The following is a 23,416-nucleotide window of genomic DNA, read 5'->3' as shown; positions in this document are numbered from 1 at the left end:
CTCTCATTTCAAAGAGTCATCTGTTGTTGTTGTTGTTTTTTAAAAACAACAACAACAACAACAACCACCACCACCTCTGGGTTCCACATATTGCCCTATCTGCTTTACTTTCATTATATCCCATTTGAAAGCCTGCACTAAGGTTACCAGATGTCCCTGTTTCCCAGGCACAGTCCCCGGATTTACAAATCAGTCCCCATACAAAATCAATTGAAGCTGAAAAGTGTCCCTGGATTCTTGGGGAAAAAATCTGGTAACCTTAGTCTACATGTTTGTTTTCATTCATTCATACTCAGCATTGCTTGAAATTAAGCACAAACTTAAGGTTGTCAAGGTACACAACTGCACATTCCTGCATTGCAGGGGCTTGGACTAGATGACCCTTGGGGGTCCCTTCCAACTCTACAATTCTATGATTCTATACACTGAGGCTGTGAAATCAGAGCTTAAAATTAATGCATAATCTCTGCATGCTGGTGAACATGCAGTAGTCCTCTTTCTGTTTGTACCAAGCAGGCCGTCGCTGTATAATCTCTGAGCTCATTTCTCACTAGAAGAATTAGCACAAAAATCAGAGAGAGAGAGAGAGAGAGAGAGAGAGAGAGAGAGAGAGAGAGAGAGAGAGAGAGAGAGAGAACAGCTTGTCAGGGTTTCATTTTGTTTTGCCCTTTCCACTAACCTGGACTGATTTTTTTCTCCTTTTTATTCAATTTTTTCCACATAAATTACACAAACACTTTAGAAAATGAGTACACAAAAAAGAAACCATCTTATAAGTGCATAACTTAATTTTAAAAAAGGAACTGATGAATGCATTTCAAAACCTCACTGAAAATATTCTTTTCTGATAAATTGCCTGGCTCTGTGTATCATCCGATTTAAAATGGCAGTGACGGTTAGGTTTAAGTAAGTGAAAACTATATGCTGTGGATATCTTTTATATATTCTTAGAGTTTGCTATAAGAAGTGCTTAAATTAACCACAAGCTTTTCCTCGACGTGATGAAAAGAAAATTGTGAAAATGCTGGTCAGGAAATGGGAAAAGAGGGCTTTTCCACCCGTGGCAAAGCAGACTTCTCAACCCAAAAGTAAATAAAATATTGAACAACATCATAAATGATACCAAAATAATCCATCAAGTGAAACTGCATTACCCCTGCAAAAATGCCACAGATGCCTCAGAGTTATTAAACTATAAGTTGATCAATGCAGAGTCTGTGGTGGCCAGGAAAACTGATCACAACCTTCACACAATGGTTTGCAATGTAATGTTTACATTTGACAATAATTCCGGTTTCATTCCTTCAGCAGGGAGAAAATAAGGAAAAGGAGAAAAGCCCAAAGAATTCATCTCTGAAAATTAAAAAGGAAAGGAAAAGAGGGAAGTTCTTGTTCATCTGCAGGATCTTACTGTCCTTAGAGGTAAAAAACAAACAAACAACAAAACCCAGCTGAAGATGCAGAGGCTGTTCAAAAACATTTCCAATTCAAACTGGTGTCATTACTGTCTTTTGCTTACAAGTGATCAGTCTAAAACGTTTAAATGGGAGAACAAATCCTACATTGCCAGTAAAACTGAATTATATGAGTGGTTTTTCTTGGAAATATTTTTTTAAAAAGAACAACGGTAAGGTTCTTTTCTCCCCAGAAAAGTCTTAAAATGACCCTTCATGAATTTTCATAATCGGGCCTTGCAATCTCAAAGAAGAAGTAGCAAAAGTGATGCCCTTTATTGAAATACTGCCAACATGGGGGCATTTTGCCCACAAAGAGAATATTTGCTTGCATAGGGCACGATCTGGTTGCTGGTTCACCACTCCCTTTTTCTGGGTCATAGATCTTCTCCCAATGGCACTGGGTAAGGGCAGCCATTTTGGGACGCCACAGTCCATGCACAGGCAAAGTCAAGGCTTCACTCACAGGCCGAGGCTACAGAAGTTACGCTGGTAATCTTCGAGGAGTCATCTGACCATGGCTGGAGGTTCTGGAGGGCAAAGAGAGAGGAGTTGTGAACACAGATGGGGTCTGCTTGGAGGGGCTGGTTGATGGTTTTCTGAAAGGCCTCTTGCTGGAGCTGCATGAGGATGCGATTGGCTTGCTGCCTCTCCGCTTCCCGCTCCTCTGCAGTTTGTCGCCTGGGAGAAAGATGCAGACCGTATCATTTTTCAGTACTCTTTGTTTATAAGATTTGCACCCTGCCTTTCCCCCCAAGTTGCTCAAGGGATCATGTGTGGTTCTTTCTGCCCCCACTTTATCCTCAGAACAACCCTGTGAGAGTCAGGTTGAGAGTCTATTCCTGGCCCAATGACGCCCAGCAAGCTTCCTGGTCAAATGAGGATTTGAACTCAGGTCTTCCTGGCCTTAGTCTTACATCCTAATTCTGGGGTAACCAATATGATGCCCTCCAGATGTTGTTGGACTACAATTCCCAAGCCTTTGGCTAATTAAAAATGCCATCCCATCAGATGTCAAGGAAATAAGCAACTACTTGACTTTTAGAAAACATCTGAAGGCAGCCCTGTTTAGGGAAGTTTTTAATGTTTGATGTATTTATCATGGTTTTAATATTCTATTGGGAGCCGCCCAGAGTGGGCGGGGTATAAGTAATAAATTATTATTATTATTATTATTATTATTATTATTATTATTATTAGATGGCCTTTTAAACTCTGAATGGGAGTGGAGCATTGTTTTTGTTTGTTGTTATGCTATTTTTTGTGTTTTTAAACTGTCAGCCGCCCTGTGATTTTCAGATGAAGGGCAGTATAAAAATGTAATTACTAAATAAATAAAATAAACTCCATAACTGTCTTAACATGGCCATCCTGGCTGGGGATGATGGGAGATGTAGTTCCACAACAACTGGAGGACACCCTGTTGCCTACCTCAGCTCTAACCACTACACCACACTGGCTCTCTCTGCTTCTGCTTCCGGCCACATCGCACTTGTTCAGATGAGCTCCAGATGAGAGAGCACAACAACCTTGCAATGACAGGTGGGTAGCCGTGTTGGTCTGCCATAGTCAAAACAAAATCGAAAATTCTTTCTAGTTGGTCTCTAAGGTGCTACTAGAAAGAATTTTCGATTTTGTTTTAACCTTGCAATGCTACCCGTTGATTTCATCTGCACATTGCAGATTGGGTTGAGAAAATCGTACTCAACAATGCCTCAACATACTTCCCTGTAATGCTTCAGTTGCAGGATAGAGGGCTGTGCTGGGAATGAGAGAGTAGCTTACTACAGTACCTGGGGAGTGAGAATCCTCTTCAAGAGCAAACAGGGCTCATCCCCCCCCCCAGCTCAAACCCCAAAAGTCTTTTCAATGTCAGCTTTGGCCTCCATGAAAGCATATTTGGGGTGACAGTTCTGTGGAATAAAATAAGCCCTGGTTGGTCTTGAAGAGAATCATCAGTCTCCCAGGTTTTGTAATAAGACACTCTCTCATTCGCAATCCAGCCCTCAAACCTGCAATCACAGTGAAGTACACATGGAGGAAATAATGGCTACCTTGATGCAACCATCTGATAAATGTGACTTCCTGATAGCATAGCAATATGTATGAGCACAACAATTGTTTTCTTAAACTACCAGGCTTCTGTAAATCAACATTGGGGAACTACTCTTGTCAGCTTGGTCATATCAGAAAAGGCTTTTTGTCTTCAGTGGAGATGATACGCATCTCTTTCACATAAAGGCTTCCTTTACAAAAAATGTAATCTTGTCCAGGTGAAGATAACAGAAAGGAACACAAACTTTGCCCCCCATCCCACCCCCCACCAAAGTGCCAGCGGACAGTACAGGATGCCAAAAAGAAATCTGAGCAACACATTGCTAAAAATGCTAAGAATGCCCACAATAAGTTCTATAACTATTGCTATGAGTTTGTGGGTGATAAACACTTCTAAATTCCTGGACCCTGTAAGTGTTAGAATTTAATCTCTCTGAACCTATGGATTCAGCAAGGATTAAAGTATAAGCCTTTCTATACATTTTATACGGGACTTTTTAGTTTAATGAAAAGGTAACAGGTGACATGTTAGAAGTCTTTAAAATTATGCATAGCAAGGAGAGAGTGGGTAGAGAAAAGTTTTTATCCCTCACCCATAACACTCAGAGACACCCAAAGAAGCTGAATGTTGGAAGATTCAGGACAGAATCCTCTGAACTAGAGGAGAGTTAGCAAAAGGTCTCATAGCCTGTTGGTATCTATGAATGAATATGAAGTATTGACACCCAGTGCATATTCCTCTCCCATTTAAGTAATGGGGAGGGGGTAGGATACAAAGTTGAATCCGTATTAATACCCTGATCTCAAAATAAAATAAAATAATTCAATGGGATTTAATCAGAAGTCCCAGAAAGTTGATTAGGACTTCTAAGTTAAGAGTCCATAATACGGACAGGAAAGAGTGGAATACCTATAAAGAAACCTAAAACTAAAAAACAGTGAGTTGTTCTCTCATGTGCCAAGTGTGTGCATAGAAAATCTAAACAACCCATTTGCAATGTAAAGCTCCCATAATGCTTCTGTCTGAAAGCGTCCCAGGCAAATGGAGGTATCGCCTAGCACACATTAGCTGAAGGAGATATGGGATGTGAAACATGGGAGCAGTCAAGTACAACATCCCTAGAGTGGACATAGAAGGGGATGTCTGAACCAGCCAGTCAGAACTTCCTGTTTCTCCTGGGCTGGGACAGACTACCTCTACATGTGACTAGAGGTGGGGGTGGCCTCACCTATGCAGGTAACAAAAGGCATAGGACTGGCAGCCATCTCTCTCTTCTTTTGACTACGCTCAACGAGGAAGCATCACATGCTTAGCCAAAGATGCTCTCTTGGCAGAGAGGACAAAGGTACTATCTCCCTTATGGAATAGTCTCCAAGTGTATGTAACTTTTCTAAGCTAAGTCTGCCTTCTGGGATCCTACTGTGAACAGATGTGTAAGTAAACTCTTCTTATACTTTTATAGAAGACTGTGTCATGTCTTATTTTTTTAGGAGGGAATAAGGGGGAAATACCAGGACAGTTATTATAAAGGCTTTAGTGAGCCTGAGCAATGCATCTGCTGTGTAAGTTTAAAAAGGGAATGTTACTCTGCTAAATTGGGGAGCTTGTTAACACAAGTTGGAATAGGATATAATAAGACAATATATCCTCTCCTGCATCCCTGAACATCCCCACAGGAGCAGGGAGGGCGGGCTTTAGAATGAGACTGATGTCACTTATGACTGGACGGAATGTAGATGAACTTGGATCATTAGGGTAATGTTCTGGGTGACACTTGGAAAGTTACCCAATGTATTTATAAACCCCCTTTAAATAATTTTACATGAAGAATGATATGCCCGTACTGTTGACTGGGCAGGAGAGTTCTTCTAAGGTCCCTAGTGAACACAGTCCAACAGATTTATTGTGGTATAATCACAGTTCCATAAACCATTTGCTGGCTTCATCAGCTACTTGAGGTATCGTGAAAGTTCACGGCACAATAATGAGTCAAAAGAGTAGCACACCACATCCCTGTTCAGAGCGTCATGGGAACTTAATGAGAATTCAAACAGATAGTGGGCCTAATCTTAATGGTTGTAGGCAACAATGGAAAAGAATGATGAAGACACAAAGAAGGTGAGAGAGGGGCAAAGAAGAAAAGATGGAGGAAGAAGAGGAAGAAACGTTAAAGGAGAATGGTTTGGGGTTTTTTTTGTTTTTGTTTTGTTTTGTTTTGTTTTGTTTTGTTTTGTTTTGTTTTGTTTTGTTTGAGAGAGAGAGAGAGAGAGAGAGAGAGAGAGAGAGAGAGAGAGAGAGAGAGAACAGATTGGAAAGATCATAAAGAATCTCTCACCTCCCATCTCTTCCACAAAGTCTAAACAAGGCCTGGTGTGGTGAACATAGGAGGCTCCTTTTCACCAAGCCATACCACCGGTCCGTCCAATTAACTCAATCTTGTCTCCTGACTGGTAGTGGTTCTCCAGGTTTTCAGAAAGGGATCTCTCCCAGGCAGCCTTACCTGGAGATGCCAGGATTTAAACCTGGGACCTTCTGCATGCAAAGCAGATACTTTGCCACTGAGCTACAAGTTCTTGAAGACTTTCAACAGAGCTTCTCTCCGGTGAAAGAGTGAGTCGAATGCTTCTCTGTGGCATTATTTCCAATTTCCTTCTCTCTTTTACAGCAATCACAAATCCTTTGCCTAAATTTTGCTTTAAGAAGTGGGTTCTGGATTTTTAAAAATGATATCCGCTTCATCAGTTGTGATGCCAGATTAATAAGCCAATTAAAAACTAATAAATATTATGTGCTTAGACTACACTGAAATCAGTTCCCAGGCCTACAGAATATATGCTTCCAGGACAGACCCAGCTTTGCTGTATCTCTTCTTGATCTTGCCAAGTTACTTTCTCAATAGAAATTGGTCCAGTAAAAATGCTTAGGCACTGCCTCTTTTATGCATAAAGGTTTCTGCCCAATATCTACACTGTGAAACCAGGCTTGCAAAAGGTGAGACGGGAAAATGAGGCATAGACTTGCTTAGCTTTCCCCACATGATGCAGAAGTGGGCCAACTATTCAGGCCCACTAATCTGGGGCTCACTGTGACACATTTTGACCACATTCCTTTACATTTTAGATCAGCAGGATGGCAAATGAGGACATGCCAGGCTCCCACCTATTGCTCATTCACTCTCTTGCATGACCCAAAGAGACTCTCCCATCTTTTTATCAATCCAATCTAATCAGGTGTAGGAGGTTACCTGACTGATTGTACTATCTATCAACTCCCTCCTCTTCTCTTTCACTTGGTAATAAATTGTTTCGAAACTCTGTTTATAACGAAAGTATAGAAAATTCCTTTTTATTACCTTTATTATTATTGATCTCCTTACAGTGCTTCAAGTTCAAAGTCTATTACAGTTTTGGTAATAATATTAAACAGTTACTGACTGCAATGATTCCAGCAGCCCTAGAATATCTATAGATAGCTACTACTACTAAAAGAGTGAGAGAGACAGAGAGCAGGGAAGTGAAAGTGACAAATCACGGTAGGTATTTTAGCTTCCCAGGAACACAAGAAAATGACCACTTCTCATCTGAAAACCTAAACTGCTGTCAAGAAAATGAGGATGTGGGGAAAGAGGCAGTGTCCACACAAATGCATTAAAGTGGCTGCTATTTTCATGTGTGCATTTGTGCACCTTTGTCCACACATGGTATGAACACTTTCAATTTTATGGCTTTGAATTCTACCTTAATTTCCCCCCCAGTTTTCCTAGTGGGTGACCTAGGAGCCAACTCCTAGGGGCCAAGGTCCATTCAGACCCCCCAATAAAATATTTGAGGTGCCTGCCCCCCCCCCGCAGTTGATAGGCATTGCCATTCAAAGGGTGTACTGCATCTTGTGATCAATTCTGTGGGGCAGGTAAGCCCTGTCCTCAGTTAATACTTCTCTGCCCAGCATAAGTTCTGGTTCCTTGTGGATGAAATACATGTAAGTATTCCATTTACCTGTGCACACACATTTTCACTTATTTCTTTATTTATTATTGAAATACAAGTTTTTTCATCTACCAGATTTGCACAAAATGCAATAATAATAATAATAATAATAATAGTGATTCCAAACCAGAATATGTGAGAGCCATTGTGGGCATGCATAAAAGTATTTGTTTACCTGTGCATGTTCCCTCTTTTCTTTTCTTTTTTTAAAAAAGAGTATTATTTTTGAAACACAGGTTTTTTTAATACACCAGATTTGCACAAAAAGTTTTTTTTTAAAAAAAAATAATATGTGTGTTGCTCCATGCCAAGCAAGGATTTGTAGTTGCTTGCATGCTTCCTTTCCTCCCCTTTTCCTTCCCTTCCTCCTTTATTTTTTAATACAGATGTTTTCTGCAAGAGCAGTTCTGCACAAAAGAGCTGTTCCAGAAACAAAAACACCAGGAACATGCCTTCAGCAACAACAGGTGTAAAAAGGCAAACTACATCCCTTTCTTTGAACTGATGGAAACAAAATGGAAGGGGGAGGGGTTAGTGATAGACACCACGGAGGGAAACTCCACCACACATGTGGGAAAAAAACAAAAAAACACCACAACCCACCCACATAATAAACTTCGGTGAGTTCAGTTGGGTGAAATGTATTTTCTTCCTTTATTGAATTATCCATTGGTGAAGAAAATCCAAATTTAACGGGATAGGGGGGAATGCAAGCTGCCAGCTAGATGAGGACATCATTTGCATGCTGCATAGAGATACAAGCAGCTTCAAATCCGTATTACGTATACTCCAGGCTGGAGGAGCCCAGAGAGGTACCCTGCATCCCAGGCTCCTTTTGATACAGTATATTGTTGTTGTTGATAATGATGATGATCAGTTGAAAGTTGCCATGATTTATGATTAGCACGTATACAGCATTTTTACTACAGCCTGATCCTAAAATCCCTCCTCTCTCTCCTCCCTTCTCCCGACCCCGTATTGCCTATAACCATAAAGTCTCAATCTGAAAGTGATTGACCTGCATGAAAGAGTGTAAGACTTGAAAACAGAGACTTTAGCTGGATTACTGTTACCCAATAAAAATCTGTTAATATTTATTTATTTTTTAAATAAAGTAAGTTCCACTGAGTTCCAAGGCACTTGCTGGAGTCACTCAAGAACCGCTCTTAAACTTTAAAAAGCAACGCGCACAAACCAACCACAGCAGAGTGCGTGCTTAACTGCTGCTGATTTCGATGGGAAGAGGGTCTGTTTTCGATGGGAAGAGAGGGCACTTGCACCACTCCATCTCGCTGACTACACTGGGCCCTGAACGCTGCTTAACTTCGGTCTCCCAATAACTATTTATCTACCGTCTAATTTGCCACCTGCTCGCGTCCTGACATCAAACTTTAAAAGGTGCCATTGAAGGAACGCGCGGGCAAGGAGGAATAATTTTCCACGAGTCATCTCAGGCTCCTCTTTAATAACACATTCAGGGACCCACCGGAAGACCTGCGCAATTAAAAAACGAAACAAAAACGGATGCTTGTCTTGTAATTACCGTCTTGCTTTTAATTTAGCTGTGTTGCTGTCCTGGCCCATCTGGCAAAGGCAAAGCAGTGAAGGAGCTCTGAGCTTATTTGAAGACACACCGGTTAAAACAAAAATTAAAGTCAGGTCAGGGAGCTTGCTTTCTAGACCCGCACAACTAAGATAAAAGCCAAAGAAGTAAATCTTGGAGCTTGGCACTCCCCACTGATTTCGGTGGGCACATTTACGCATGTCGAAAAGTGTCTGAAAAGGGTCAGGATCGGGCTCTCTGCGCGCGCACCTTTCGCACCCACGCCTGGGAGAGAAGTCTAAAGGAGTTTTACAGCCCCGCTCCGCTTCAGGAAAGAAACACATGAATAATGCACTCGCTTTCTTTCCACCACAAATTCACTCCTGATGCATATTTAATATTGTTTTGACTTCGGAGAGAATTGCAACCCGGCTTCCTCGCTTTGATAATTAGTGAAAAACAGATTATTAATTTCAGCGCGGGGCATTTTTCTCAGTTAGCATCACTTGGCGCGGGCAAAAAGGAGTAATTTGTCAAGGAAAGAGAGAAGCGCTGTCTGGGCTTCTGGAAGGAAGGAAGACCGGGTGTGTGTGTGTGTGTGTGAGAGGGAGAGATGGAAGAAGAAGCAAGAGCCACGCGTCCCAGCCCAATTTGTTTCAAGATTGCAAACGGAAAGCGACCAGCTTAGTTACAGCTCCGCCACTGAACCTCCAGCGCCTTAATTGCAAATATGCAAATAGAAGCAAACCTTCCTAGCACCGAGATTAAGTGTCTCGAGGGAGGGATTCCCGCTCAGGCCGCGCTGGGACCGGTGAAAATGCAGCAAAGGCCGTCTTCCACCACCACCACCACCCCAATCTAGGGGGAACATGACTCATGCAGCTAAGTCCCATAGAAGTCTAAGGCTATTTAAAGGAGTCATGACTACGGTAAGTTCCGTCGATGTCAGTAAGTTAAACGCTGTAAAACCTAAGCACACTTTATTTGGGGGTAAGTCCCATTCAGTGGGATTTACCACTTCAGAGTAAACCTGCCTAGGTTCGTCCTAGAAGCCTATGCACGCTTACTTACGAGTAAACCCCAAGTGGGCGCCTAGCCTTCTATGCAGAAGATCAGGTTGCACCTTGGCCTGGAGTCAATCCATTAATAGCCCAGTCCGCTGTCAAGCTTCTAATAGCTTAATCAATTGCCTGACCCGGTAAAATATTACAGCGCCACAATACAAAGGTAGTTGTGATACTGCCTTTATGGAATGCCCTTCCCCAGGGAGCTCCATCCGGCTCCAGCACTTCGGCCCCTTCGGGCAGCAAGTTAAAAGCAGGCTCTTTTCAGGAGGCCTGGGAGCCTCTTTGATTTGATGCTTCCTTGCTTTCTGTTGACTGGCTCTGATCCTGTGGCTCCGTTTGTTTATTTGTGGGTTGATAGGTTTTCTCACCCGCCCTTCACCATAAGGTATCAGAGTGGGTTACAACCATATAAACGCACAATATAAAAATCAGTTAAAACCATTCCCAATCAGAAGTATTGTCTGGGTCCTTTAAAAAGGATGTATTTCAAGCCTCAAAGGCCAAGGTAACAAGATGCATCTCCAGCATTCTTGGGAAGCTGTAGAATGAAGGGGCCATGTGCACCTTCGTGGAGAGGGAATGCCATAGCATAGCTTAGGCCAGAGGCTTCCTGCCACAGAGAGTTCCCTCTCTCCCACCACTCTCCAGACTTGCAAGCGGATGAAACTACCAAGCCCCAGGCCCTTGCAGAGCCAGGCAGAGGTCCGGGCCAGGTAGATAATGCCCCCCCCTTTTTACCCTGGGGATTTCAAGGCTTGAACCATATCTGCATATAAAGACAAAATGGAAAATATAGATATACAATAGTGCTTTTTAAAAAATACATAGGGAAAAGGATTGTTTCAAGTATTTACACTTAAATAATGGTGAGCTGATTGTGAATATGCTGACCGAGGCCCCCTTTGGAATTGGAGGCCCGGACCAAGTGGCCCATATTACACTCCCCCCCCACTCTGTTTGGACCTGCCAAGCCCCACCCCCCAATTTTCAATTTGTAGTGTGGTTTTAGAGCTGTTGCTTTTCCGATTTTGCAACTTGAATTGCAGCTTAATGCATGTCACCAATCTTGAATCGGTTTTGTATTTTGTGCTTTGTTTTAAGCTACTTCCGTTTGTGTTTTTGAGACAAGCAGGATGCATATTTTAAAATAAATAGAAATACATTCATAAAGTTGGAGTCTTCAGTGTGAAATAACAACTATAGCAAACCCTATATAGACTGTCCTATCTGCCCTAAAGTGGATTACTGTTGTAGATGTGCCTAATGAGACCATGCAGGAGTAAAAGCTTCAATAAAATATGGGGGGGCAGGTAAGCTCCATCCTGCATAATCATTCACAAGGCGCGCACACGGCAATGCTCATCAACTTTTGGGTGCCCTGCTCCTCCTCGGTCCCTAGGAGTTGTCCTCTATGAAACCATGGGTGGTATGCAACTAGCTTTTACTCAGAGTAGAGCCATTGAAATGAATGACAATGAGCAAGTTAGATGCATTAATTTCAGTGGCTGTATTCTGAGTAAAACTTAGATAAAAACCACCCCATATTTTAATATGAGCACAGCCCTAAAGTCCAGGCAATGTGAATAAATCCGACTGAGCTTTTAAAATAAAATAAAAGCTACATATAAAGTTCCATTCTTGTGTCACTAGTTATACCCAATTCCTAAATAAGCGATTTAATTTCATGGATGCATTTGAACTACAACAATTCTCAAGGCAGTTTACAATTGGAGAAAGAGAGAGAGAGAGAGAGAGAGAGAGAGAGAGAATCAACCATGAAAAGGTGTTTTTCACCCTACTGAAGCCTATGCAAAGGAAATTACACTGCAAGGATCAGTTTTGTTCTGAAAAGATTGTGAGGCTGCAATCTGACACAACCATACCCAGGGAGAAATAAGTGTACCTCCAAGTCATCCAGAAAGTTGAAATACGTACATACATAGCTCAACACATACTGATAACTATTTTTAAATATATTAACAGACAACATTTGGAACATTCATCTTACAAGCACTCAGTTATGAGATGACGTTTATTGGGGGATTAATGGAATCCCTAATACCCAACTCCTTTCTACTTTAGCGAAATTATGCCTCCAGCCTTTTAAAAACTATAAATTGAAGGAAAGGTTGAAAACGGATGAAGAGGGATTTGGGTCTACAGGAAGGAAAAGCCATGTTTTCACTGCTTTGTCCTATGATAGGTGTGCAGTTTTCAAGCGGATTTTGATCTGGCCGAGCGGGAGGGGCCATTTGCAACATCGGGGAGCATAATAGGGACAGCGCCCCTATTCTAAACCGGAGAGTTGTTCTCCCATTGAAATTGCTTCAGTTGTAAAAATAAATTAAATAATAATAAACAAAGTTGTTTATCTTAACATTCATATTTCTAGAGAATTAGTATCCACTGAAGGGACCGTGCAAACTTAAAGCAAATTCTTGTCTTTATATGTCCTTTTACACCATAGTTCGTTTAATCCCATTTAATGGCTAGCAATAATGGTTCGCTTTGAGGACGTAAGACTTTCTTTGGCAGAACTGCAAAATCCCGACAGTAACCTCCCCCCGCCCGCCCGCCCGCTTAGCACAGAATATGCTCATTTTGAGCAAAAATGTCAAATCTACTTTGATGAAATCAATCCTTGCTCCCAATACTTAAAAAAAAAGTTTAAACTGCTTATCATGCCCAGTGATGTTTCATGTGAAAGGCATTGAGCTCCCATTTGAAGCGTTCAAATACATCTTCTGTCGGTAGGTTTTAGGGCCGAAATCTCTTGGGTGCTGTGAAATGTCAGCACCGCAAAACGAAGCGGGCAGGGCAGGGAGACTTGCTCAGGAAAGAAGGACTACCTTGTTTTTTTTACCAGGGGCGAAACTAGGCTTTATTTCACTCGGGTCAAAGAGCCAGTTTGGCACATATCCATGCGCACTTGCATGCACACACAGAGGCTGGGCCTGGGAGCCTCAATGGCGCCCCTCTGAAGGCTCCAGGAGCAAAAAACAAAAAAACAAAAAACCAATAAACCACAACCTGGCTAGCCGCCCCATAGCTACGACTCTGCTTTTACATTCGCAGTGAGGGCAAAGTTTGCTGTCTAGTCTGGCTAATTTAAGACTATGAAACCGCAAACCACTTTTCTGAGTTTTAAACGCCGGATTGCTAAGATTCAAACCCGCTTTAGGTGTAGTTAGTTCATGAGAACACGCGGGCGCGGGGGGGGGGAGTCTCGCTGGGTAGCTGCTCCCCCTGGCTTCCTCAGGTGCATGTCGGAAGGGCGACAGAGAACCTTCGCGGGCACAGGATTCCACGCGATCCGGAAGGTTGTAGATCACTAGGAAGCCTGTAGGAAGAACTCTTTCCCTCCCTGCCTTCAGAAGCTTGTCTTGTAGGCTCATGGGGCTATTCTCTGTTGATCTCAGGTTCTGCTTGCTGGTTTCTTGTGAGCCTCGGGAGGGGGGGGCACTATACTAACAGCACTGGACTAGACATAAAAGCCTAGGGACCGAGGTTGAGAGGCCCGTCCTCTCCTCCACACCACCACCCATAGCCATAGCTGTCAACTTTTCCCTTTTCTTGCAAGGAATCCTATTCGGAATAAGGGAATTTCCCTTTTTAAAAAAGGGAAAAGTTGACAGCTATGCCACCACCACGTTGATAGGCTTTGGCATTCAAATGGTGTGCGTGCACAACGGCATGTGCTCGATTATGTGGGAAGGGGCTTACTCCCCGCCCCGCCACCATATTTTATTTTATTTTAAAAATAACTTTTATTGCACTAGCCATAGGCCATGGCATTATTCAGAAGAACAAAAACAACAAAAACACAACAACAATAACCATAAAAATCATCGGGCAACACACATACAATAAAACCACGCACACGCCAACTAAAATTATTTGTTGCATTAAATAGAATAGAATAGCAGAAGATTCTCAGGTAAGTTGTGCCAAATTAAATATCCGAATCCCCTTTGCAGTTGACCCCTATTCCATAGTTTATTAATAAAGTTGGCACCCCTGGGACTAGATGAGCCTTGGGTCTGATCCAGCAGGGGTCTTCTTATATTCTCAAAGGCAGAAGGTATGAAGGGACCATGGTTCAGCAAAGGCTTCCACGCCTGATCTGGAAGCAAGCGTGTGCCCCTGATGGCTCCCGGCTTCCCTAGAAAGTTCCCTTGAACCGTTGGCCCATCTTGCTCAGTATTGTCTACACTGACTGGCAGCGGCTGAGGAGCAAACCTGAGTCTTTCTGCATGCAAAGCAGATGTTCTATCATTGAGCTATAGCAGTGAAAAGACAGTGGAGAGACTATTGGCACAGCAATGACCCGCACGCCACCCGTTTGTTTTTTTACTAACCCCTCAAAAAGGCTTTAACTCCGCATTCTACAAACACGTGTTTAAACTTGGTGGCTTCATAACGTCCATTTTAAAAAAGGGCATTAGCGTTTTATCATGTGCTTAGTGCTTGTAACCTCCACTGTAAAAGTCTTTGGGAGACTCCCTAGTCCCATGTATAGTTTCTTATATTAAAATTGGAAACCCAGACTTTCTCAGGATTATTATTCTATTATAAGATTCTAGTTTTTCTCTAGGCAGTGACTCTGAGAAACGCTGGTTCCCTTGAGGCCCTTGAACTCATGTAAATGCCTTCTTGCCAGGGCAAACAAACCATTTACTCCGAATTCGTCCTGCTGCTCTCTTACCCACGACAGCGCAATCCTAGCCATGGTTTCCTTTGAAATAGGTCCTGCCGCATTCAGTCGTGCTTACTCGCAGATAGGTTTGCAACCTAACAGTGAAATCCTATCCACGTTTACCCGGAAGTGAATTCTGCTCCGTTAAATGGGACTCTCAGAAAAGCGTGAGCGGATTGGACTGCAATCTAATTCAGAACCATACTTCTGATTGGCATGCTGGTCGCGCGCGCTCCTCCCTCTCCCCAAAATACCCATTCTTTATTTATTGCTTCATTTACACTCCACCGTTCCTCCAAGGAGCCTTGCATGGTTCTCTTTCTCCCCATTTTATCCTCACAGCAACCCTGTTAGGCTGAACAACTGCGGTGCGCCCAATATCACCCCCAGTGAGCTTAGTGGCTGAGCAGGGATTTGAACCCTGGTCTCCCAGGCCCTGCGTCCAATACTATACACCACGGCGGCTCTCTCACTATTAATAGTAGCAATAGCAGTAGTGCTAATAATACTGTTAACAATCTCCTACCAATTAAAACAAAAATACCCAGAGGCGACGCCTTTCCTTTCCTAGGGTGGGGCAGGACTTTGAATCCGATTAAAAATGCTCTGTTGAGAAGAACAGAGCATGTGCAAAATGAAGTCTCTTTTCTACACGGTCACTGAAGACAGAGGAAGAACATCCAGAGCCTGCAGAGCATCTCTGGCAGGGGCTTCCTTCACCACAGCTTCATGCTGCCCTGGCCATGACAAAGATTAGCGAAGCGCCTCCTTCAGAAAGTTCGCGAGGGCTCCAGGAACCTTCGCTCACTTCCGACGCCCGGATGTACACTTGGACCCCCTCAATACAATGGCTCTTGATTTGTTTCTGCAACTATAGCAACGGGCCTGAGACCCTTTCCCGCGCTCATCCTTTTGTTTGAAAAGGCAAAGCACAAGGACACCTCCGAGGTCCCCCCCCCCCGCCCGGAAAGCGGCCAATGGATAGATAGGCTGGAACCCCGTTAACCCTTCCAGTGGCATGCCATCAAATTCTCTAGCTCTGAAAGCAAGGCAAATTGTGAGACAGGCTATGCACGTGACAATTTAGAAGGCGCATGGCTTGGGGGAAGGGGGGGCGAGCGCAGGCAAATAGATTGTGCCAGCATCTGCTTCATCATAAAACATCCACGTGGGGGGGGAAGGTTGTGGACAAGCGTTTTTGTCTGATGTGTGTAAAATTCAGGGCATCCGAGACTTATAAAGAGCTCTGAAACGGGGACTGAAAAGAATCCACCCCCCCCCCCCAGGCTGTCAAACCTGGGGGCGACCGGCTCAACGAAAAACCGAAAAGAGCACGCGGCAGGCAGAGATAACAGGGGGTTAAAATAACGCATATATACATTGGTATAGATAAGGGAGACATGAATTCAAAAGGTGTCATAGACAGGTCCCTTAATACTGATTCCGCTTGCAGATATGAGTTCCTGGGTAAAAGTATTCCGCTGCTCCCAACAAACTCAAACTTCAGGGTCGTCGTGTATTAAGCAAACTGCACGTGCAGACAAGGCTGCGGAGAACCACTTAGAGCACGAACAATAGCCTCCCATTCATCGCGCGCGGAAGACACTGCAAGTCAATACAATGGCGCCACTGTCGCGCGGCCGCGCGCGCGCGCACACACACATCCCATCCGCCAATAATGGCTTGAGTCACAACTGGCTCACACCTCAGGGAAAAGAGACAGGTTCAGGCAACCCCAAAAGACCATCTCTTCCCCACCCCCCACAAAAAAACCAGAGGAAAGCAAAGAGCAGGAGAAGAGGCACCATTACCTGGCTCTGCATCCTAATGTACGAGTTGGCTGGAAAGTGAAGCCCACAGAGTTAATGGGGCTTTTTTTGGGGGGGGGAGAGCATCTTTAGATCAGATGGCAGGCCCAGGCACATCCCAGGGCACTTTCGCGCTTGCAAACAGGAGAAGCTCTCTCTCTCTCTCTCTCTCTCTCACACACACACACACACACACACACACGCACACACACACACACACACCCCACGAGGCCTGGCCTCGGCCGCTCACCTCCACTTTGTCCTCCTGTTCTGGAACCAGGTCTTGACTTGTGCGTCGGTCATTTTCAGTGCCTTGGCCAGAGCCGCCCTCTCGGCCGAGGCCAGGTACTTCTGCCGGTGGAAGCGCTTCTCCAGCTCGCAGATCTGCAGGCGGGTGAAGGAGGTGCGGGGCTTCTTCTTCTTGGGGGGCGTCCGGTTCTGGTAGGGGTGACCTATACGGCGTGTTACAGTGAACGGTGAGAGGGCCACTGGAGGGGGAGACAGGGCGGGCGGGGGTAGGGGGTGGGGGCAAAGAAGCAAGCGGCGACATGATCAGGAGGGGTCCACAAGCGTCGGCAGAGGAGAGACAGAAAGAGACAGACAGACAGACAGACAGTCAGAGAGCGAGGCTAGGCCGAGGAGAGCATGGGAGGAAATCTCAGCCACAGAGGCAGACACCCCCACTCCCCGCAAGACAAGCTATGACCCACAATCCCCACACTCTCTTCGTTTAGCCTTGCGAAGGAGAAAGTGGAAACCTCTCCAAATTTCTCTCCGAAGATCTCGACTTGTCAGAGCTTCTCCAGTTTTTTTTTTATTATTATTTACACCATCCTATTTATTTCTATCGCTCCAAGAGCCTCTGGGTATAGACGTACACATGTAGAGCACTACGACGACATCTATCAAGTTAGTAAACTAGCCACGAGACTAGTCCCCTGGACATTAAAAGGACTTCAGATCTAATCTGGGGGCTCTTGGTGGGAGGGGAGACGAGTTAGAAAGGAGTTCCAGAGATGGGATGTTCTAGAGGCGAGCAGAAAGGCCCTCGAAGACTGAAACTGGGGTTTCCCTTTCCCCCTCACCCCTCGACGTAAGACACAACTAGACTGAATGGTCCACAGGGCACATTTATAGAAGGCTTTGCGACCAGTGAAACAATCCACAAAACATCTGGGTCCCTTTTCCTAGATAGGGACTCAAGGATGAGAAGGGTTTGTCCCTAGCTGACTTTGGGAAGGTGACAAGGGTGAAACACCTTGGGCTGGTCCATTAGCATTCACATTGCTGGGGGTTCAGGATTCCGCCCCGCCGCCCCCCCCCCCCCGCAAAACAGCAACCAAACAACAACAACCCCGGAAGGGGCAACTTGACAAGTAAATGGATGATCATCGAGGGACTCTGGAGGGAATTTTTTCAAAATACATATGTAATCGCGCAAAACGTTGACTAATCGTACCTAAGGCTGGGCTTTGCTGCCTCGCTAGCCCGGAGGCCAGCACAGAGCAGCACCGCGAGCGAAAGGAAGACAAAACTCATGTGGGCCTTGCAGGAGTCACGAATCACTGCAGCAATTAAATCCTATTAATGTTTCACCACACCCGCTCCTGCCCCCGAAGGCTTTAATTTTGCAAAGACTGAAGCAGCTCTGACTTTCAGGCAATTTCCCTACCAACCACTTTGGTTTATTCCCCCCACCCCCCGAAAACGTCACTACGGGTGACTCTCAACACAGGAATCAAGGCCCACCGAAATCCAGTGGGGCTTATTTCGAAATAAAACGTAGCTCGGAGGACTGGGTCATAAACATTGGGTCGAATTACTTCGAAGAAAAGGGTACAGAGCGTAAGGTTATGAGCAGCGGTGGTAAAGTTGTAAGGGTTGGGGATCCTGGAGCCCCCATCAGGCCCGAGCCAATGTACAGGGATGATGGGAGTGGTGACCCAACAATATTTGGAGGTTACTCATCCCTGCTGTAAACCTCAGCCCTAAGCTAGAAAAGCCATTGAATACAATGGGATACCCTTCCGAAGAAAGACGCGCGGGATTGCGCTGTAAGGTTTACCAAGAAGGAAGTCTCACTCAATGCAAAGGCGCTTAATCTCGAATCAGTGCGCACAGGACTGCGGCCATCGTGGGACTGAGTGTTGAACGAACGTGGTTAGAACTGGGCTACACTTCTCCCTTCCCCCTGCCCCCCCCGAAAAACTACGTTGCTCTTTGGGGGTTACTGTGTTTCAAGCGGATGCAGTTCGATATAATCGATACAGCGTTTCATGAAATACTGAGAGCACTTGCTTGTTTAATTTTTAAAAATACAATTCACACGCACACGAAACCTGCGGGTTGCTTTTAACGGAATGCTCGTAAAAACTATTAAGAATACAAAGGAAGACTATTAGGTAAAAAGCGGTTGGCATGCGTCGCGCGTCTTTGAGGGGGAAGGAATGGGAAATGGGCCGCGTAGTCAAAGATATCCTTTTGATTTTTCATATGGTTGCCGTTTTGATTTTAAATCGATGCAATGTGGCCTGTTTTCCGACCTTTCCGTTGCTGGCGTGCAATCATTCTCAAATGGCAACAACAATATGTAAGTAACAAAACAGAGCAAAAACAAGCAAGCCCCCACAATACTATTTAGATTGCTTTCCTCAACTTTTCCTTACCCTTGTGATTAGTCTTCCTACGAAAGATATTTTCCAAAAACCACTGTGGCAAGATTTTTACATTAAACTTTCCGATGCGGAAAACAAAAGGATTTAAGAGCCACTTGGGGGTTGAGTCACTCCTTTTGGAGTGCTGCTTCTGGTTCCAAGTCTGACTGGGAATTATTCTGATAACAGCGCGATCCTCCAACACCTCTCTATTCAGGCCTAATGTACTTTTTTCTCCTTTAATTTGCAAACAAACAAAAATACTCCATGCATTTACAGGGGCAGCATGGCTGTCAAGCGTAGCGAAATATATACAGTAAGCTTGAACTGGGGGGAACTGGAAATAAGTTGGTAGTAAGGAGAAGGCGATATGCGAAGAATCTGAAATGAGTTTATTTTTGTATTTGTAAAGGCGCGCCCCCATATCTGAACGCTGATTTATAGTTTAGTGGCAAATCCGAAGACTTTAAGAGACCTTTCAAAATATCTTTATTTATGGATTTATTCGAATGCAATCCTATGCACTTTTTACCTAAGAGTAAGTGAAACTGTAGGCTACATAGCGGACCTTACTTCTGAGTAAACGTGCATGCTATTGCGCTGCTTATGAATATTAAAGAAGCGTTCCACAGGAAAGGGAGGAAAATAAATTCCACCAAACGCTCCGTATATTTTATCGCACAGTTCCCAATCCACACACACGTGCTTCCCTCAAGTTTAACGCCAACAATTTTCCTGTTTGGGAAAATTCCGCTTTCAGCGGAAGGCAAGGGGGGAGAGGAAGAGGTAGGCCTCTAACTTGCTGCAGGAGCCTCGTCGGAAGAACAAACCAAGGAGCCCAAGGCGCTCTCGTTTAAATAAATGAATAAACCAGACTGCACTTAAAAAAATAATAATAATTAAAATCGTGCTCTAAAAGCAAGCGGCACAGAGCCGCAAATGCTGCAGCCATCTCATTGAGGCCTGCAAATCATGGCTGCAATACGTTAAAAAATAAAATAAAAAAGGCTGCAGAGGGAATGCAAGATAACATCTACATTTCTATATTTTATTGGGTCATTTGTAATAAAAGACTAGTTCTTACGGGCCTTTCTCTTGGGATTCTCCTCGCTCCTCCAACGAAACCCCCGGTTTCTCCCCACCGTGGGGCGTTTTCCCTGCTGTGGAATAACATCCTGGAAACCCCCCTGAAACCGAAGCAGGGCGTAGGGTTCGAGGCTCAAACCCAACGCGGATCCCAGGCCTCGGCGCGCGCGCAGCGCGGTGGGCGCGCTCTATTCGGTGGAAAGGTCCCCGACTACGCGGGTGTTTATCTGCCCATCTGTCTTGTTTGGGGCTCTCCAAACAGTCATTGGTTTGAACTTTACAACCCCCCGGGAGATAGGTAAGTTGCCAGCCCTTGGGGTAATCCTATCTTTCTCCAAGCGAAAGATAATGGGGATTTTATTGATGAAGGTCGGGTTTCACTCTTTAAATTAAAACTGAAATATTGTGGCCGTCATTGTTTGCAGTGGGAGGGGAGCGGGGCAGGAAATCCCTGAGATGTTCCGAAAGCCACCGGTTTATGTGTCGGTTCTACTTCTGCCTCTGAACTGAACTAATATACATTTTGATCGGCTCACATGTTCTGTTTCGTGCATGTATAACAGTAGCGCAGACCTCTCCATTTACGGGCCAGAGATTCGAGAAAAGACTGGATCCAAAAGGAGGCGCAAAAGGAAGACGTAGTTCCCAAGACCAAACTATTGATCGGCTACTCTCGCCCTGCCATTCGCATCTGGATCCTGCCCCATTTCATTATTTATGTTACAGATCAGTATCACGTAATACCGTCTGTCTAGGGCTGGGGAACATGTATATGTGTATGTGTATTTGTATATAAATTATTTTATAAAGGCACGCGCACGTGTGCTGTATAATCTATTGAAAACAGTCGTGAAGGTTATTAAAATGTTACTTTAACATTGGAATAGGCTGTTCTTTCGGCAGTAGATGAATTATTAATTTTTATAAACATAATTGTTTGGCCAAAATGTTATATTTTACACACACACACACACACACACACACACACACACACACTCTATTCGTCTGACCACATTATAAGTTACTGTTGTGGTGGTGGTGTTTATTATTGCTATTAGTGGTAGCATTTATTATAGCCTTTCAAATAAATAAATCTGTCACATTTTTAAGAGATATAGAGAGATATAGCCATGCGAGGGGGAGGGGGAGTCCAGCTACAGTAGGAATGCATCATTTATAAATTTATTCGCGTGAGTACTGAGGCTGGATCATCCCACCAATTTAAAAATAAAAATAAAGGAGACCTCAGCTCCTATGAATGTCATTGAACAAAGTATGGATAAACTACGGATTATTAGCATGTCAATTCCATTTCTGGGAGAAATACTTGAATAGCTCGAGAGGGTGAAAGCCTACTTCTTCCCTGGAAATTTCAACAACATTAGAACCTCGGGATAACAGTGCTGTCAAATACCGCCAATTTAATAATGATTATCAATGTAATTAAACTTCTACACTACGGAGGCCTCTCTTTTTTACCGCCAAATCCCAGTCATATATATGAGCGCTCTAGTGGGCCATAAATCTAAGGTCAATCCATCAAAGCTATTTATAAATCAAGCCAATCGATGCCATTAAACCAGTTACAAATCGTGCTCAAGGCCTGCCCGGTAAGTTTGTTGCTTCGGGGCAGAGAAGGGACGCTCCGTCTCCGAGCCAGTAAGCTTGGTTGGTTGGTTTTTTTTCGGATGCAAGAGAAGAGAGATGAGAGCGAGTGAGCTAGTGAGCGAGCGACGGGAGAGACCAGTGCAGGTGTGCAGCAGGAGGGAAAGAGACCCACTCACCTGTAAACCTGTCCTTGGTGTAGCGCCTGTTGCTCTCCATCCAGGGGAAAGTCAGCCCCGTGAGATTGTTCACGGACGGGACGGTGGGCACGGCCGTGGAGAGTGGCTGGTGGACGCCTCCGGTCAGGGGTCTGTGCGCCGGCACCCGGATCACGCCCCCGGCCGCGTTGAGGTTATTTCCGTTCATGGTCCCGACCCCCAGGTTCATGTTGTAAGACCCCGCCAGAGAAGCCATGCTGCAAGCACCGCCGTTGCTGTAACCTCCGGCGGAGGACGACCCTCCTCCTCCTGCTCCTCCTCCGCCGCCTCCGCCGCCGGTGGCCGAGCCGTAGTGACCGGCCATGGGGTTGTACGCGCTGCTCACCACGCATCCTCCCAGGCCGTAGTCCGCCACGTCCTGCAGGCGCGCGTTGGAGATCATGCAGCTGCCTTGGTCCGGGTTGTTGAGGATCTGGTCGATGCCGAAGCTGATGGGCTCGGCGTGGCTCTGGTGGAGGTGGTGCGCCCCTAAGTGATCCATGCTGGGCCCACAGCCACCCCAAAGAGGGCGACTTTTACCCTCCCCCCTCCACCACCTCCACCACCACCTCCACCTCCTCCTCCCTTCTTCTTCCAGGCGAGAGGTTTTTTCAAAATACGCGCAGCTTTCCTGGTCGCGCTTCACTTGATCCCAAAGAGGTAAAAAAAAGGAGGATGGAAGCGGAGGAAGGAAAAGCTGGGGGAAGGGGGAGGGGGAGGGTGTGGGGGGATGTGCGCGCCCGTGGGCTCCCTCTCTCGCCTCGCTGCGAGGGCATCAATCATGTTAGCCAAAAGCCTGGTGCTGCTAGGCCCTGCTCCGCCATTGGCTGGAGCACGGAGAAGCTGGATGAATGACAGCCGAGGAGAAAGAGGGAGGGAGGGAGGGAGAAGAAAAGGAGTTTCTTTCCCAGCCAAACCCAAGCGAGGAGCCCCTCCAGGCACCCATGGACCCTAGGAAGACGAGTCGTCTGCGCAGCAGAGTCAGAGCGCTGGCGCTTGGGGAGACGGCGATGCGCCCGCGCAACCTCCCGCCTGAGTCAGCGCATTATCCGCGCGGCCGCAATTCTGCGCCCCGTTATTTTTAGCACCGCGTGCGTCTCAGACCCAGCCGGTGGCGGGGCAGGGAATGAAGAAGCTTGTTAAAAGCCACGTAGGGGAAAGGAAAGGAAGAGGCCCTTTCCTCCTTCTTGAGATCCTCGTCAACTGCAGGCCCACCACGCAGAGGCTGGGCACCCGAGTCTGCTAAGTTGCGCACCGTCCATAG

General features: G+C 45.2%; 1 protein-coding gene across 2 annotated transcripts; it reads right to left on the bottom strand.

Annotated features, from left to right (window-relative positions):
* Positions 1 to 1,515: 1,515 nt before the first annotated feature.
* Positions 1,516 to 22,693, bottom strand: TLX1 (T cell leukemia homeobox 1). 2 transcript variants are annotated; one of them, XM_033149820.1, is made up of 3 exons: positions 22,135 to 22,693; positions 16,861 to 17,062; positions 1,516 to 2,135 (listed from the first exon to the last, which is right to left on the bottom strand). In XM_033149820.1, exons 1-3 carry the CDS (start codon positions 22,652 to 22,654, stop codon positions 1,913 to 1,915), a joined length of 945 nt encoding a protein of 314 aa, XP_033005711.1. In that variant the 5' UTR covers positions 22,655 to 22,693; the 3' UTR covers positions 1,516 to 1,912. The 2 variants fall into 2 exon arrangements, with proteins under 2 accessions (XP_033005711.1, XP_033005712.1); XM_033149821.1 differs by having other exon boundaries at positions 1,516 to 1,984.
* Between the last annotated feature and the right edge of the window lie 723 nt (positions 22,694 to 23,416).

The sequence above is a fragment of the Lacerta agilis genome, chromosome 5 (genome assembly GCF_009819535.1).
Source record: "Lacerta agilis isolate rLacAgi1 chromosome 5, rLacAgi1.pri, whole genome shotgun sequence".
NCBI classification, from domain to species: Eukaryota; Metazoa; Chordata; class Lepidosauria; order Squamata; family Lacertidae; genus Lacerta; species Lacerta agilis.
Note: the sequence above shows the minus strand (reverse complement) of the source record. Positions and strands in the feature narration are given on the sequence as shown.

What these genes read in the sequence shown, in the direction of transcription:
- TLX1 (XM_033149820.1), bottom strand. Translation starts at nt 22,654, where the DNA reads ATGGATCACTTAGGGGCGCACCACCTCCACCAGAGCCACGCCGAGCCC. An exon ending in CACCAAGGACAGGTTTACAG is followed by an intron (nt 17,063 to 22,134) that starts GTGAGTGGGTCT and finishes CACGCCGTATAG; the next exon opens with GTCACCCCTACCAGAACCGG. An exon ending in AACAGGAGGACAAAGTGGAG is followed by an intron (nt 2,136 to 16,860) that starts GTGAGCGGCCGA and finishes TCTTTCTCCCAG; the next exon opens with GCGACAAACTGCAGAGGAGC.